The sequence below is a fragment of the Procambarus clarkii genome, chromosome 44 (assembly GCF_040958095.1).
Source record: "Procambarus clarkii isolate CNS0578487 chromosome 44, FALCON_Pclarkii_2.0, whole genome shotgun sequence".
Classification (NCBI taxonomy): Eukaryota; Metazoa; Arthropoda; class Malacostraca; order Decapoda; family Cambaridae; genus Procambarus; species Procambarus clarkii.
The window spans coordinates 10,468,643-10,481,993 of NC_091193.1; the positions used below are offsets into that span (position 1 = coordinate 10,468,643).

General features: G+C 40.4%; 1 protein-coding gene and 4 non-coding genes across 5 annotated transcripts; 3 read left to right on the forward strand and 2 right to left on the reverse strand.

Moving 5' to 3' along the window:
• Positions 1-74, reverse strand: TRNAI-AAU (transfer RNA isoleucine (anticodon AAU)). Its single transcript has one exon. It is a non-coding gene; the product is annotated as a tRNA-Ile (tRNA).
• Positions 75-4,180: 4,106 nt separating this feature from the next.
• Positions 4,181-4,254, forward strand: TRNAI-AAU (transfer RNA isoleucine (anticodon AAU)). Its single transcript has one exon. It is a non-coding gene; the product is annotated as a tRNA-Ile (tRNA).
• Positions 4,255-4,631: 377 nt separating this feature from the next.
• TRNAC-GCA (transfer RNA cysteine (anticodon GCA)) lies at positions 4,632-4,703 on the forward strand. The gene has a single exon. It is a non-coding gene; the product is annotated as a tRNA-Cys (tRNA).
• Positions 4,704-5,802: 1,099 nt separating this feature from the next.
• TRNAI-AAU (transfer RNA isoleucine (anticodon AAU)) lies at positions 5,803-5,876 on the reverse strand. Its single transcript has one exon. It is a non-coding gene; the product is annotated as a tRNA-Ile (tRNA).
• A 1,608-nt stretch (positions 5,877-7,484) lies between these two features.
• On the forward strand, positions 7,485-11,601 carry LOC123745241 (uncharacterized). The gene is made up of 3 exons (XM_045725557.2): positions 7,485-7,615; positions 10,087-10,350; positions 10,689-11,601. Exons 1-3 carry the CDS (start codon positions 7,604-7,606, stop codon positions 10,989-10,991), a joined length of 579 nt encoding a protein of 192 aa, XP_045581513.1. The 5' UTR covers positions 7,485-7,603; the 3' UTR covers positions 10,992-11,601.
• The last annotated feature ends 1,750 nt before the right edge of the window (positions 11,602-13,351 follow it).

The window sequence follows — 13,351 nt, forward strand, 5'->3', positions numbered from 1 at the left end:
TGGCCCGTATGGGGATCGAACCCACGACATCCGCGTTATTAGCACGGCGCTCTAACCAACTGAGCTAACAGGCCATGACTAATAAGTTTGTAGTTACATGAATAAATTGTCGTTATTTGATTTGATGTTGATAATTCCTTTTTTGGAATAAATTTAGTCAGGTTTGAGAAAGAATATAAGGTGAGAACCAATGAGGAACGAAAAATGAAATTTGTCATTGTATTAATCATTCCTTAGGGGAAAATGCTAAGCCAGTATGACAATATAACAACACATGGAAGAGTATATTAAGTGAGGACAGATTCGATAGGATATGAGGACAAGTGAAGAGATAATTCCTAACTACTAATTGGACTATTCGGTACAACGAACCTAACTCCATGTAGGGTCAGTGTTCGATCCACGATGGTCGAAGTGGTGGGACACTATTCCTTCACTCCGTTCTATCCTGTCCTGATCTCACACCCTTCCATGCGCTATAATCCTACTGGTTTAGAGCTTTCTCCTGATGATTACCTATCTACTTTTTTTTATTTTGCCCCGAGGGGCGAGTTTATTGGGCAGCGCCATTCATCCTGTGAGTGGACACACCGCCATAGCAGCATGTACAACACTCCCCAATAGGAAGAAAACCCTCTGGGTTGTTCATCCTGTCACTTGTACCTAGACACAGCTGGGACTTGCTTAACTGTCTCAAGTGAACAGCTTATCAAACAAGAATATTAACATTATCAACCCTAAAAATCTTACGTTATCTTGCGGGTGCAAAATGGGGAAATCCTTTGAGAACAGTATCTATATTTGACAAATAGTATTTTCCTAACTCAAACAATGTGGGGTTTATTATTCTATACATATTTCTAATGACTTTTAGATGTCAACACTCTCTCAGGTAGTGGTCAAGGCGCTGTCCATCACTCCCACCGCAGATTCCACAACTCCTCTGCTCAACTGTTGTTTCCATTCCGAATCTCCATTGATATTTGTATCCAAGACGAATTCTTGCTATTACTGATTCTCTACCGCAGCCACCTCCTCTTCGTCTATAATTATTGGGATTGCCAGCTGCAACCATGTTGTACCAGTGTACAGGTTCACTGATTTGTTCTTCTATCCTCCTCTCCTCAGTAACCTTGTCATGGTGATATTGCCTGATGATACCTCTAATTTGTAACGGAGTCTTGGGTATGAAGTATTCAATGTGGTCTCCTTCAGTAGCCAGCACATCTGCTCGTTCATTTCCACAGATTCCAACATGGGAGGGGATCCACAGAAATTTCACGACTCTTCCTTGAATAGTTAGTAATCTCACCGCTCTCATGATCTCAGCGACTATCGCAAGATTTTCTGCTCGATTTTTACTAAGGCTTTGTAGCGCTGCTTTAGAATCAGTGCAGATCACTGCACCATTAGAGCTTCGTTCAAGGAATCTTAACACCAAACAATGGCAGTTAGCTCCGCTTGTGTTGAAGAGGCATAGTTCTCAATACGGGTTTTTCCTTAATTTCCGCGTTGTAAGGCATTATTCCTAATTACAATGTATGCTGCACCAGCCCTGCCATCGACATGGTTAGATGACTCATTAGTGTGGATTTGATCTAACTCATTTCCGGCTTCTTTATAGATTTCCTCGAGATAATCGTCTCATTTCTTGAGCTATTATGTTGGGTTTTTTCGTTGCCATTTCATTGATGATGATCCAGCATGGGTCATCCACCCAGGGAGGTAACCTCTCTACAGGCAGGAGCTCACGGGCTTGCTCAAGCAGGTGAAGTTCTTCGAGGTAGCAGACTAATTTGTGATGCCATTTTTTGCTTCTCCTGTTTCCCCCTGAAAGTAGCACAGAACTCAGTTTTTTCTTGGGAATATAATTGTAATGGGGATCTCCTGCTATCTTAATTGCAAGCTTAGCATTCAGTTCCTGAATTCGGCTTTTAACACTGGGAAGGGACAACTCCTCTCGTAGATTAGATGCTTTGGCAGTTCTTGGGACTCCAAGAATAATTGTCATGGCTTCATTTTGTATGCTTTCAAGTTTTTCAAATCCCTTTGGGAATAAGTACACAAAACTGGTGCGGGATAGTCTATGACGGAGCGCACATAGATCGTGTACATCATTTTAAGCACAGCAATAGAGGCTCCATGCCCTCCGTGCCCATTCCTTTCAATGCCCTGAGTCGACTTTTGCATCTTCCTGTGAGCTGGTTGAGCTCCTCTTTCTTCCCCTTGTTAGAGCCGACAGTTACGCCAAGGTACCAATAGTGGTCAACCCATTCAAGTGTTATACCATTAATTTAGAGTTCTTCATTTTCTCCCCTCTTGTGATGAGAATATGCTTTTGTCTTGTTTGTGGAGGGAGTGAAATCGAGTTCAACACATTTCATTCCAAGGAGTTCAAGGGACTGCTTAATTTTTCCCAAGGTGGGAGCTTGCATTAGAACATCATCTGCATATCCCACTTGTTGTGTTCCTTCCGGAAATTCAATAACTGCAATGGCGTTCATAAGTATGTTAAATAGTGTGGGGCTTAAAACCCCTCCTTGGGGGGTCCCGAGTTCCATATTCATTGTTTTCGAGACTGCTCCGTTGAAGCAGACCTTGGCTTTCCTCCTTGTGAGGTAGGCTTCAACCCACTTCATGAGTCTCCCCTTGACACCCATGCATACAAGCTCGTCCAGGATCGCAATCCCCTGTGCTTTGTCGAAGGCTTCTTTGATGTCAACAAATACACAGTACTTAGCTGTGTCATTAGCCAAGTAATTAACTATACAGTTTGCTGTGCTCCGTCCTTTAACAAATCCATTAAACCCCTCCCCTAACCTGCCTATTTTGTGCAACAGTCGGTTTACTGTATGTAAAGTATTACCTTTTAAGAAGGCGTAATGTCATGATTTTGTTTAAGTTACTTTAAGTAAAGTATATAGTGATAATTTATTGTGTCGGGGCACAGGCAGCCGGTGTAAAAGAATGGTCCAGGACGGACCGAAACGTCGTCGTCCCTTCACCTTCTAGTGTGTGGTCTGGTCAACATACTTTAGCCACGTTATTGTGACTCGTCGCCTGTATTGTTATACGTGTTTGTTTTCTGTAAACTGTAGGAATGTAATAAAATAAAAAAAAAATTAAGAAAAAAAATAGGTGTTGTAGGAAAGGAAAATATCAAGGAGTTCAGCGAGAATCCACAAGGTCTTCTCTGAATAATCTTTATTTTCTTCTTCGAGGTTGTCGAAGAAGACCTTGTGGATTCTCGCTGAACTCCTTGATATTTTCCTTTCCTACAACACCTATTTTTTTTCTTAATTTTATTTTATTTTATTACATTCCTACAGTTTACAGAAAACAAACACGTATAACAATACAGGCGACGAGTCACAATAACGTGGCTAAAGTATGTTGACCAGACCACACACTAGAAGGTGAAGGGACGACGACGTTTCGGTCCGTCCTGGACCATTCCCAAGTCGATTGAGAATGGTCCAGGACGGACCGAAACGTCGTCGTCCCTTCACCTTCCAGTGTGTGTGGTCTGGTCAACACGTATAACAATCAATGTTCGGAGACCTCATCATATATATATATATATGACAGTGACAGACCACGGAGGAAAATTGAAACAGGAATTTCCTTAAGTACTTTCGTATATTAATACATCTTCAGAAGGAGATCTTCACTCCTTCTGAAGATGTATTAATATACGAAAGTACTTAAGGAAATTCATGTTTCAATTTTCTTCCGTGGTCTGACACTGTCACATTTTTAATCACGTGTTTATTTTTCGTGATTTACACACACACACACACATTATATATATATATATATATATATATATATATATATATATATATATATATATATATATATATATATATATATATATAAAATATATATATATATATATATATATATATATATATATATATATATATATATATATATATATATATATATATATATAAAACACAAACACGAGAATCGGGTTTGCGTAAGTATCCACTAGGAAAATGAAACAAAAATTCTGAACGTATTCGTGTTTCACCACATTATCTAGGATGTATTTCCTTGATATAAATATATGTATAGAAAAATGTATTTATATAAATGATTATAAATTATTTATCTAAAGGATTTTCGAATATCAAATTAAATTACTTTAAAGTTATTGACCATCCCAATAAATATCGGCCTGTTAGCTCAGTTGGTTAGAGCGCCGTGCTAATAACGCGGATGTCGTGGGTTCGATCCCCATACGGGCCAGGAGGCTTTCTTGGTGAAGTATCATTTTGTATTTAAATACTAACAGTGATATTTCAATTACTTTAATTCATTCTTATAAGTAACTCAAGTTTATGACCTTATATAGCATCACTCAAGAATTAGAAAGTTTATAACATTAAAATATTCAAGAATATTTATCATCATAAAGTTCACCAGTACTTAAAATTGTCTAAAGACACAAGACATAAATACACGGAGGAGTGTACGTATCTCGTTCAGCGGTGTATATAAAATAAATTTACATTGTTAAATAAATGGTAAATAAACAAATATCTGCCATAATAACGCTTCCAATATTTATATAATAAATTATTAACTATTATATGTCTTTAGCTTAACACACCATAGAATCTGTAGGGGGTGTAGCTCAGTGGTAGAGCATTCGACTGCAGATCGAGAGGTCCCTGGTTCAATCCCGGGCGCCCCCTCGTTTTATGAATATATTTAAATCAGAGTACTACAATTTCTACGTCGTAGTTTACACTTCATTTACAATTACTCTAGAATAACAATTACTGCATTATAATTAACATAAGCGCTGTTTGTATACTATTACAACACAAGTTAAAATTAGGATAAATTATATTTATATATTATTTTCAATTGTATTCTTTGATCACAAAATTTATAAAGAATTACCCAAGCAAGCCATGATTTCAAGAATCTTAAAGAATCCAGCAACACAGCCCAACAGTAACACAAACAACAATGTGTCAATGAGTGGGTATCCATCCACCCAACACGTTAACTGTTGGTTTTTCTTAATGTTGAAAATGACTGAAAATGTTGCAGCAGACAGCTTAATTATCTCAAACTCTCTCCCTATTTTTCTCATTACAAGCTCTTTATAAGTTACAATCAAACTGTAACTTGCTCGTCTTTGAAGCCAGACACAGATATACGTTCTAGTCTTTAATTTAAAATTTATTAATGTGGTCACTTACTGCAGTTTTCTTTTAGTTTATTATTGTCATCACGGATTAACTTATATATTTACTCTTATAAGTTAGTGTTCTTCGCTGTAGTTTACTTTATTATATGTTTAATTAGCTCTTATTTACTCTACGTATTACCTTAGTTATTAAAGTTGTTTTCCCTATTCTATTTTTCGCTCAACCTCAGAAGTGTGCATACTTAACTAAAGGGGTCAGAGTCAAATGGTTGTGGATCCCCTCACATGATTGGGCTCCAAAGAACATGAAAATAAAGTTGATATTCTTGTCAAGCAAGCTTGCAGTATATATAGACATGTTGCACATAATCTTGCACTATCAAATATAAAAAGTGTCATTATAGACAAGAACTCTCATACGAACCCGAAGCAAGCTGCAGAGAGTGTGAACAGGACCAACGTAACCTTACGGTTACCTTGTGATGATTTCGGGGCTCAACGTCCCGGCGGCCCGGTCCCCGACCAGTCCTCATGGTTGCTGGAGTAGTCAACCAGGATGTTTGACGCAGGCTGCTTGACGTATGAATCACAGCCTGGTTAATCAGGTAAAACAACTCTCCCTTGAGAAAGCCTCCTGGCCCGTATGGGGATCGAACCCACGACATCCGCGTTATTAGCACGGCGCTCTAACCAACTGAGCTAACAGGCCATTAGGTTTAAATAACAAGCCGATATTATATATATATATATATATATATATATATATATATATATATATATATATATATATATATATATATATATATATATATATATATATATATATATATATATGCAGCTTTTTTAGTGCCCGCAAGCACAATTAGGTGAGTACATAACGACAGAGGACTGTCCCAAGGAGCATCACACTCCAGCAGCCGCCCACTAAGCCCCCCCTCACGGCAACATCGAGCCAGACAGGGAGGGGGTCCCTGTAACTAGCTGACATTATAATTATGAGGTGTGAAGGATAGATGAAATTGTTAATGTAATGATCTTCGTTAAGTTCTGATAAAGACCTTTTGTGCCGTCCTTATTCCTTATGTGCTACCGCTCACAGGATGAGTACGGGGTACACAATAAACTAGTCACCTCCGGCGGCACAAATCAAATCAATCGCTCAGCTGCACAGACGATGTGGAAAGATTGCGAGGCAGCCGTCACTGAGCCTAGTCTCCAAGCCCACAAACTAGGTGCTCACCATAAATCTGAGTTTCTCTGGTCTAAAACCTGCAGATCTCGTTCTGAAAACTTCGACAGAAAGCGTTGCAGTGTCACTCGTGTTAGGATAAGGCACTTCAGTACGACAGTTTCTTGACGTTGGGAACACTTCAGAGAACGGGCTGCTTCCCAGCCGAAACTTAAAACATAAATAATGTCAAAATTAGACTTCTTGTCTCCCTTCAAGTGCAATAAAAAAAATTTTGGGTGCTTTTACCTATACACACCTGACAAATGGGATGAGATGTGTCAGGTGATGATAACTGTAACAAAAACTAGACTTCACTTCCCGGTAGCCAACCTCAACCCGTGACTAGCTAAGCACATACCGTCAGAATTCTAAAATCGCTTGATCTGTGTAAAGGGAATTCTTCAGACACCTGTTTTTATTTAAATGTCATGAAATATCTCAAGCATTTATTTTTATTTAAAAGTCAAATCCAATGACCTTTAGAATATTGTTTCTTCTGTTCAAAACACTTTAATCGTGTTTTTATTATATAAATCCTATACAGTATAAATTTACATTCAAAATCCGACACAAGACTCCCGCAAGACAATACTTCTTCACTACGAGAAGCTAAGAAGTAGCACATACTGTCAGTTATCGAAGAAGGACGTTGCAGTCACACCGGCATAATGTTCATCTATTATTAAAAACACGTTAACATACAATACAATTGAAAAACGAAGGTAGCAGAGAGCACAGAATAATAGATATTCGAGTAGGTTTTACAAAGGCTAAGTTGACATCTCAACAATGATTAGCCTTGGCGAAGCAAAAATATCAGTACAAGTTAAAAAAAAAAAAAGAAGCTTCACAGACGCTGCTTAATTAACAACTGGAATCACAGCTATAGGAGATACAATACCCTGGAAATCTACTCCACAAGATACCTGGAGAATTGAACAATTAGACAAATGTAACTAGTTCTATTCTTGGATTAGGGGATAGACCTAGGCGACGGTGAAAAGGTAGCGCCCAATTGTAGACGAAGGATCCACTGCCGTCAGGGACTCTTTGTTTCTTCCGCCACCAGTGCAACAAAAACCTAACCTTGGCTAAGGGCAGAGGGCTGCGCGCTGACATTTGGCACTGCAGCGCGCGTCGCACAGCGTATATAAGGCAGGCGCAGTGCTGCTCCTGACATTCGCTCTCTTACGGCTTTCTTCACCATGAGGATTATTGTAAGTTAAGGAGCAGTGTGTGTGGCGCCAGTGTGTGGTGTTAGTGCGACCTGTAGTAAAAAATGGTGTGCGTTAGTGCGACGCAATGGTTTCGTGGGTGTGAGAGGCTAATGCGGCGTTGGTACAGCCTTAATGTGACATTAGTGCCACATTATTGTGACGTTTATGATGCGTTAGCGAGACGTTACTGCCGCATTAGTGACGTTAATGATGCGTTGGTGTGACGCTACTGCCGCATTAGTGTGACATTAATGATGCGTTATTGTGACGTTAGTGCCGCATTAGTGTGACGTTAATGATTATCATTAACACGCTAACATCGTGTTAGAGTGCTGTTAATGATGCATTAGTGTGACATAATGCTTCATTAGTGTGACGTAATGCTTCATTAGTGTGATGTTAATGCTGTATTAGTGACATGAATACTGCATTAGTGTGATCTTAATGCTGTATTAGTCAGATGTTAATGTTCCATTAGCGTGATGTTAATGTTCCATTAGCGTGATGTTAATGTTCCATTAGCGTGATGTTAACGTTGTATTAGTGTGACATAATACTTCATTAGTCTGATCTTGATCCTGCATTAGTGTGGCAGTAATGCTGTTACAGTGACGTAAATGCTGAATTAATTTGATTTTAATGCTGCATAAGCGTGATGGTATAGTACTGTAATTGTGTGACAGTAATACCACATAAGAGCGATCTTATTGCTGCATTAGTGTGATGTTATTGCTGCATTAGTATGGCATTAATGCTGTCATAGTGTGACGTTAATGCTGAGTTAGTATGACATTAATGCTGCTTAAGTATAACATCAACATAGGTTTAATGAATGTGTTAGGAGTTAGTGTGACGTTAATACAGTTAGTGTGATATTAATACAGACAGTGTGAGGCTAATATGCTTCTGGCTAGAATACGTCTCTGAGAAAGTCTTTAAATATAAATTATACCAAGATCATTTTATTCCGTGATACGAGTCATGCTTTTCACTTTTCCTATATATATATATATATATATATATATATATATATATATATATATATATATCATATATATATATATATCATATATATATATATATATATATATATATATATATATATATATATATATATATACAACCATACAGCACTCATCCCCATCATCTGGTGCTCCCCATTACCCCCACTTTCCCCACTTTTCCCTTCTCTCTTATAGCATACACAAGCGTTGTGAACATTTTAACAGTTCAAATCTTTGCGATATTAAAGTCAGACCTTGGCAAATAAAAGCAAAATTTAACGTTATGTTCAGTAAAACTGCTCTTCATACTTCATTCAGTGAAGTAAAAATAGACTGAATGAATATCCGACAAAGTGTGTTTTACATAAGCAAGGTTGTGACGTAAATTACAGTTTCCTGTTCTTAATATATTCTTCAACTTTACCTAAAGTATTTTTTTTTTAAGTTGTTCGAAAGGTTACTTCGCCTTACTGAACACTTTTTATAGAGATATTACGAAACTCAGAATTATACAGAATTGAAGACTAAACTAAACACCAGAAAATGAGGAGACGACGACGTTTCGGTCCATCCTGGACCATTATCAAGTCGATTGTGATAAGAGTAACACTCGACTTGATAATGGTCCAGGACGGACCGAAACGTCGTCATCTCATTTTCTGGTGTGTCTTTATATCTTAAGCCACGTTATTGTGACTCATCGTCTCTATACAGAAATCCTTGTGCTTAGTGTAATTCTTGCCTCTTGGTATGGTATCTGCCTGGTGGGTGCTTGTGTAGAGAGGCTGTCGTCAGTGGAGGCTTCTCTAGTTAAGTGTTTTCCCAGTGATGATTCTCAGAGTGCTGGATATTTCCTAGCTGCAGGCTTCTTCGGTGGCGGGCTGGCTACGGGCTGAATGCTCGGAATGTCGATTTCAACTAATGTCTAATTGCCCTAGTGGTAATTTGCTCCGGTGGCTCTTCCCCCCCCCCCCCCATTGTGGATTCATGCAGTTATGGATCCACAAAGGAAAGAGGCGTTAGATCAACATCGGAGGGTGTTGGAGGAACAGCCGGAGCACAGCCAGGCCTCAGGGTCACTGCCTAGTATATGACGTTTCTTCAAATGTTCTCTCAGTTACCTTGATGGAAGTAATTATTAAAAGAAGGCACCAAGCCTCTCGTGGTGGGAAGTTACTTCAGTTCATTTGGTTGATGGTTACATCAGCTTAAATATATTTTTTTCTATGAAAACCTACCAATGTACCTTAATTATCTTAGTAGTATGCTTTTTCAATGAAAGTACACCAGTAACGTCCCACATAAGTGGGATCCCCTAGTGGTGGGCCACCACAGTGGTCAGTTTCCACTGACATATGTATTTCAACATTTTTATTCCAACAGTTTCCACTGTTGGGCGTCGAGTGACGGGTTCCCTCGGTAATTATTTTCCCCTCGGTGATGACTAACGACTTTGTGGCTCGGCAGGTGTGTGTGCTTCTCGCAGCTGGGGTGGCTTCAGCCCAAACAGCCCAGGACACTGCTGGTGCTGACCCTGCTGCAGCTGCTCCTAGTGCAGCCCCAGCTGCTCCTAGTGCAGCCCCAGCTGCAGCTGGACTCGCCCCCGGACAACAGAACTTAGGACCAGCCTTCTACGGCCCAGGGCTCAACAACCCCTTGGCCGTTCCTCTCAACCCGTTAGTGGCACAACAGGCACAGCGGATCGCCGCCACAAACCCTAACATCCGAGTGGTGAGTTCAGATTAGTTTACTAATGCTCATTTGTCTCTTACGGTCTTCACCAGCGCCGTGGTGTTATTCTTAGCTAAATTGTACTTGTTTCTGTTGCCCATTTATTACACGATTTTTGTAGATTAAAAGCTAATGATCTGGAGTTGCTAAAATTTATATATATAAAATCTAACCTTGAAACACAGCATAGAATCCTTAGTCTAACCTATCTAAATCTGCATTGGTTTAATACATATAGTTTTCGAATACATATGGTTTAATATATGCGAACAAGCCTGAACGGTCTCCAGGCATTATATATATATATATAAATCCTACTAACACGTCTGTACCTGCAGTTCGTAGATATTGATGGTACAGCACACTTCACCGACCAGTTCGGACGAGAGGTTGAAGAGATTTTGGACGAATTCGGCCGCGATGTATCTGAACTTCTGGATGTCCAGGAACAGCAAGAACAACTTCTTAAGGCCCGCCAGCAAGAACTCCAACGTCGTCGCCAGCTGCTCGAGCTGCAGCTGATCCGGGATTTCAACACTAACCCTGCAGCTTTCGACCCAACCACTGGACTAGGCGCCGGTGCTGCTGGTGGTGTTGGAGGAACTGCCGGAGCACAGCCAGGCCTCAGGGTCACTGTGTAAACATACAGACGAACGATCCATCCATCACCAAGGACGTAGTTACCACCTGCGTACCCTTGGCCTCCTACCAACCTTGTTCCATATTTACTGATACTCCAATTCACATGATACCCCACTCACTCGATACTCTACGGCCTAGATGCAGTATCCTGCCTACCTGCCTATTGCTTGGTCCTCCCATCACTCGACCACTTCTGCAGCTTAATTCTGCCAGCTTCTTTCTTATCTCTTTATGTCTCCCTCCAAGCCACCTGATCTTGTTTGCTTGTCATTTAACCCCTACTTCCCGATTAGCACTCGCTCCTTTCTATCTCCTGATCCTGATATTCTTATAGCTACTCACCCCTTTGCATTCTCACTAACCCGCCTTCTTTCAAGGTGTTCCAGACGTCCTGTTACATTCATTTCGGCAAACAACTCCAGGCTGTAAAATTATTTGCCCCGCCCAGCACCGTACCTCAGCGCTGCACGACCTGTAGCCTCAGGACCCCAGCGCTGCACGACCCGTAGCCCCAGTGCGCACCAGTACACATGTTGAGAACAATAAGCGTGTTTAAGGTCAAGGTTAGCTTGACACTTGTATAACTTATTTAATAAAAATATAAGAAACCACGTATTTTGAACATTCTTTTGGAAGATTTCCGGTTACAGTGTAATTCAGCTACACGCGCAGGTGTTATGGGCATTGCACGTACAGGTTAAACATTGCACGTGTAGACCAGACAATGTACGTGCAAAAAATAACACTATACATACAGACCAGACAATGCCCGTGCAGACCAGACTATGTACGTGCAAAAACATATCACAGTATATACAGACCAGACAATGCGCGTGTAAAAGAGACATTGCACGTGCAAACCGGACACTGCACATGCAAGCCAGGCACCACGTGCATACGCCCGTATCAGCGTACCTACGTCGTACACATCAGTGTACCGTGTGTACATACGCGATCACCAGAATGACGTACACTTCACTCAGTCTGTTGGGGTAAGCGTTGGGTCATGTCTGCCATAAAAGGTGATCGGGCGGACAGCCTCGCTCTTGGGTAATGTTAAAAAAAAAATGTGTAAATTAATTAAAATTTCTCTATTATTAGAAATTTTAGCTAGATATCCAGTCTGCTAATTGTAGATAGCAAATGCGGGTGACTGTAACCTTTCCAGCGCCGTCCTCGGGATGTTGGTGATATTACAAGCATGCCAAATAATAATAATAATAATAATAATAATAATAATAATAATAATGGAGAAACTTACTACATGGCTGTGGTGCTTCAATGAAGGTGAAGGAAAGACCCAATATAAGTGTAAGTGTATTAATTAAATTAATTAAAAAGCAAATTTTCGGATATAACCAACATCCTTCCTCCAGGTACTGTATAGTAATGTTGTTAGGACATGGGTGGTCTCGGTGGAGACCGTCTAGAACAGATACTGACCTCAGTGGAGACCATCTAGAACAGATACTGACCTCAGTGGAGACCGTCTAGAACAGATACTGACCTCAGTGGAGACCATCTAGAACAGATACTGACCTCAGTGGAGACCGTCTAGAACAGATACTGACCTCAGTGTAGACCATCTAGAACAGATACTGACCTCAGTGGAGACCATCCAGAACAAATACTGACCTCAGTGGAGACCATCTAGAACAGATACTGACCTCAGTGGAGACCATCCTCAACAGATACTAACCTCAGTGGAGACCATCTAGAACAGATACCGACCTCAGTGGAGACCATCCTCAACAGATACTGACCTCAGTGAGACCATCCTCAACAGATACTGACCTCAGTGAGACCATCCTCAACAGATACTGACCTCAGTGTCAGTATCCTCAGCAGATATAATCTAACAACCTCCGCCCACTGGACTCACACGTGGTACATGATAGACAAATGCAAGGTTTGTGCAACTAGTTAATTACAAATATGAACAGCTTATCAGATCATTACGATCAAGTTCCCGAACCTATTATTTGACTCTTAACCTTTCTGCCACTACCCTCATGAAGGGCACGAGGCTCATAATAAAATAATTCAACAAAAACCAGGTTAGCATTCACGAACGGTCCTCGCTGTGTGGGCGTCGCCTTCTGCTGGACGGGCGCCTCAAGAAGTCGAAGTCTCGAAGTCTCGAAGTCTCAGTCAGTCAGTCAGTCAGTCAGTCAGTCAGTCAGTTTCTCTCTCTCTCTCTCACACACACACACACACACACACACACACACACACACACCAGTGGGAAAAGATTATTCGATTATTCCTTTTCGCTCCTCGCTTGTGCAGGAATATCAAAAATCAAGTGTTTTCGAATATCAAAATCAAGTGTGTAGATAGGATTCATACGGAGTGGCCA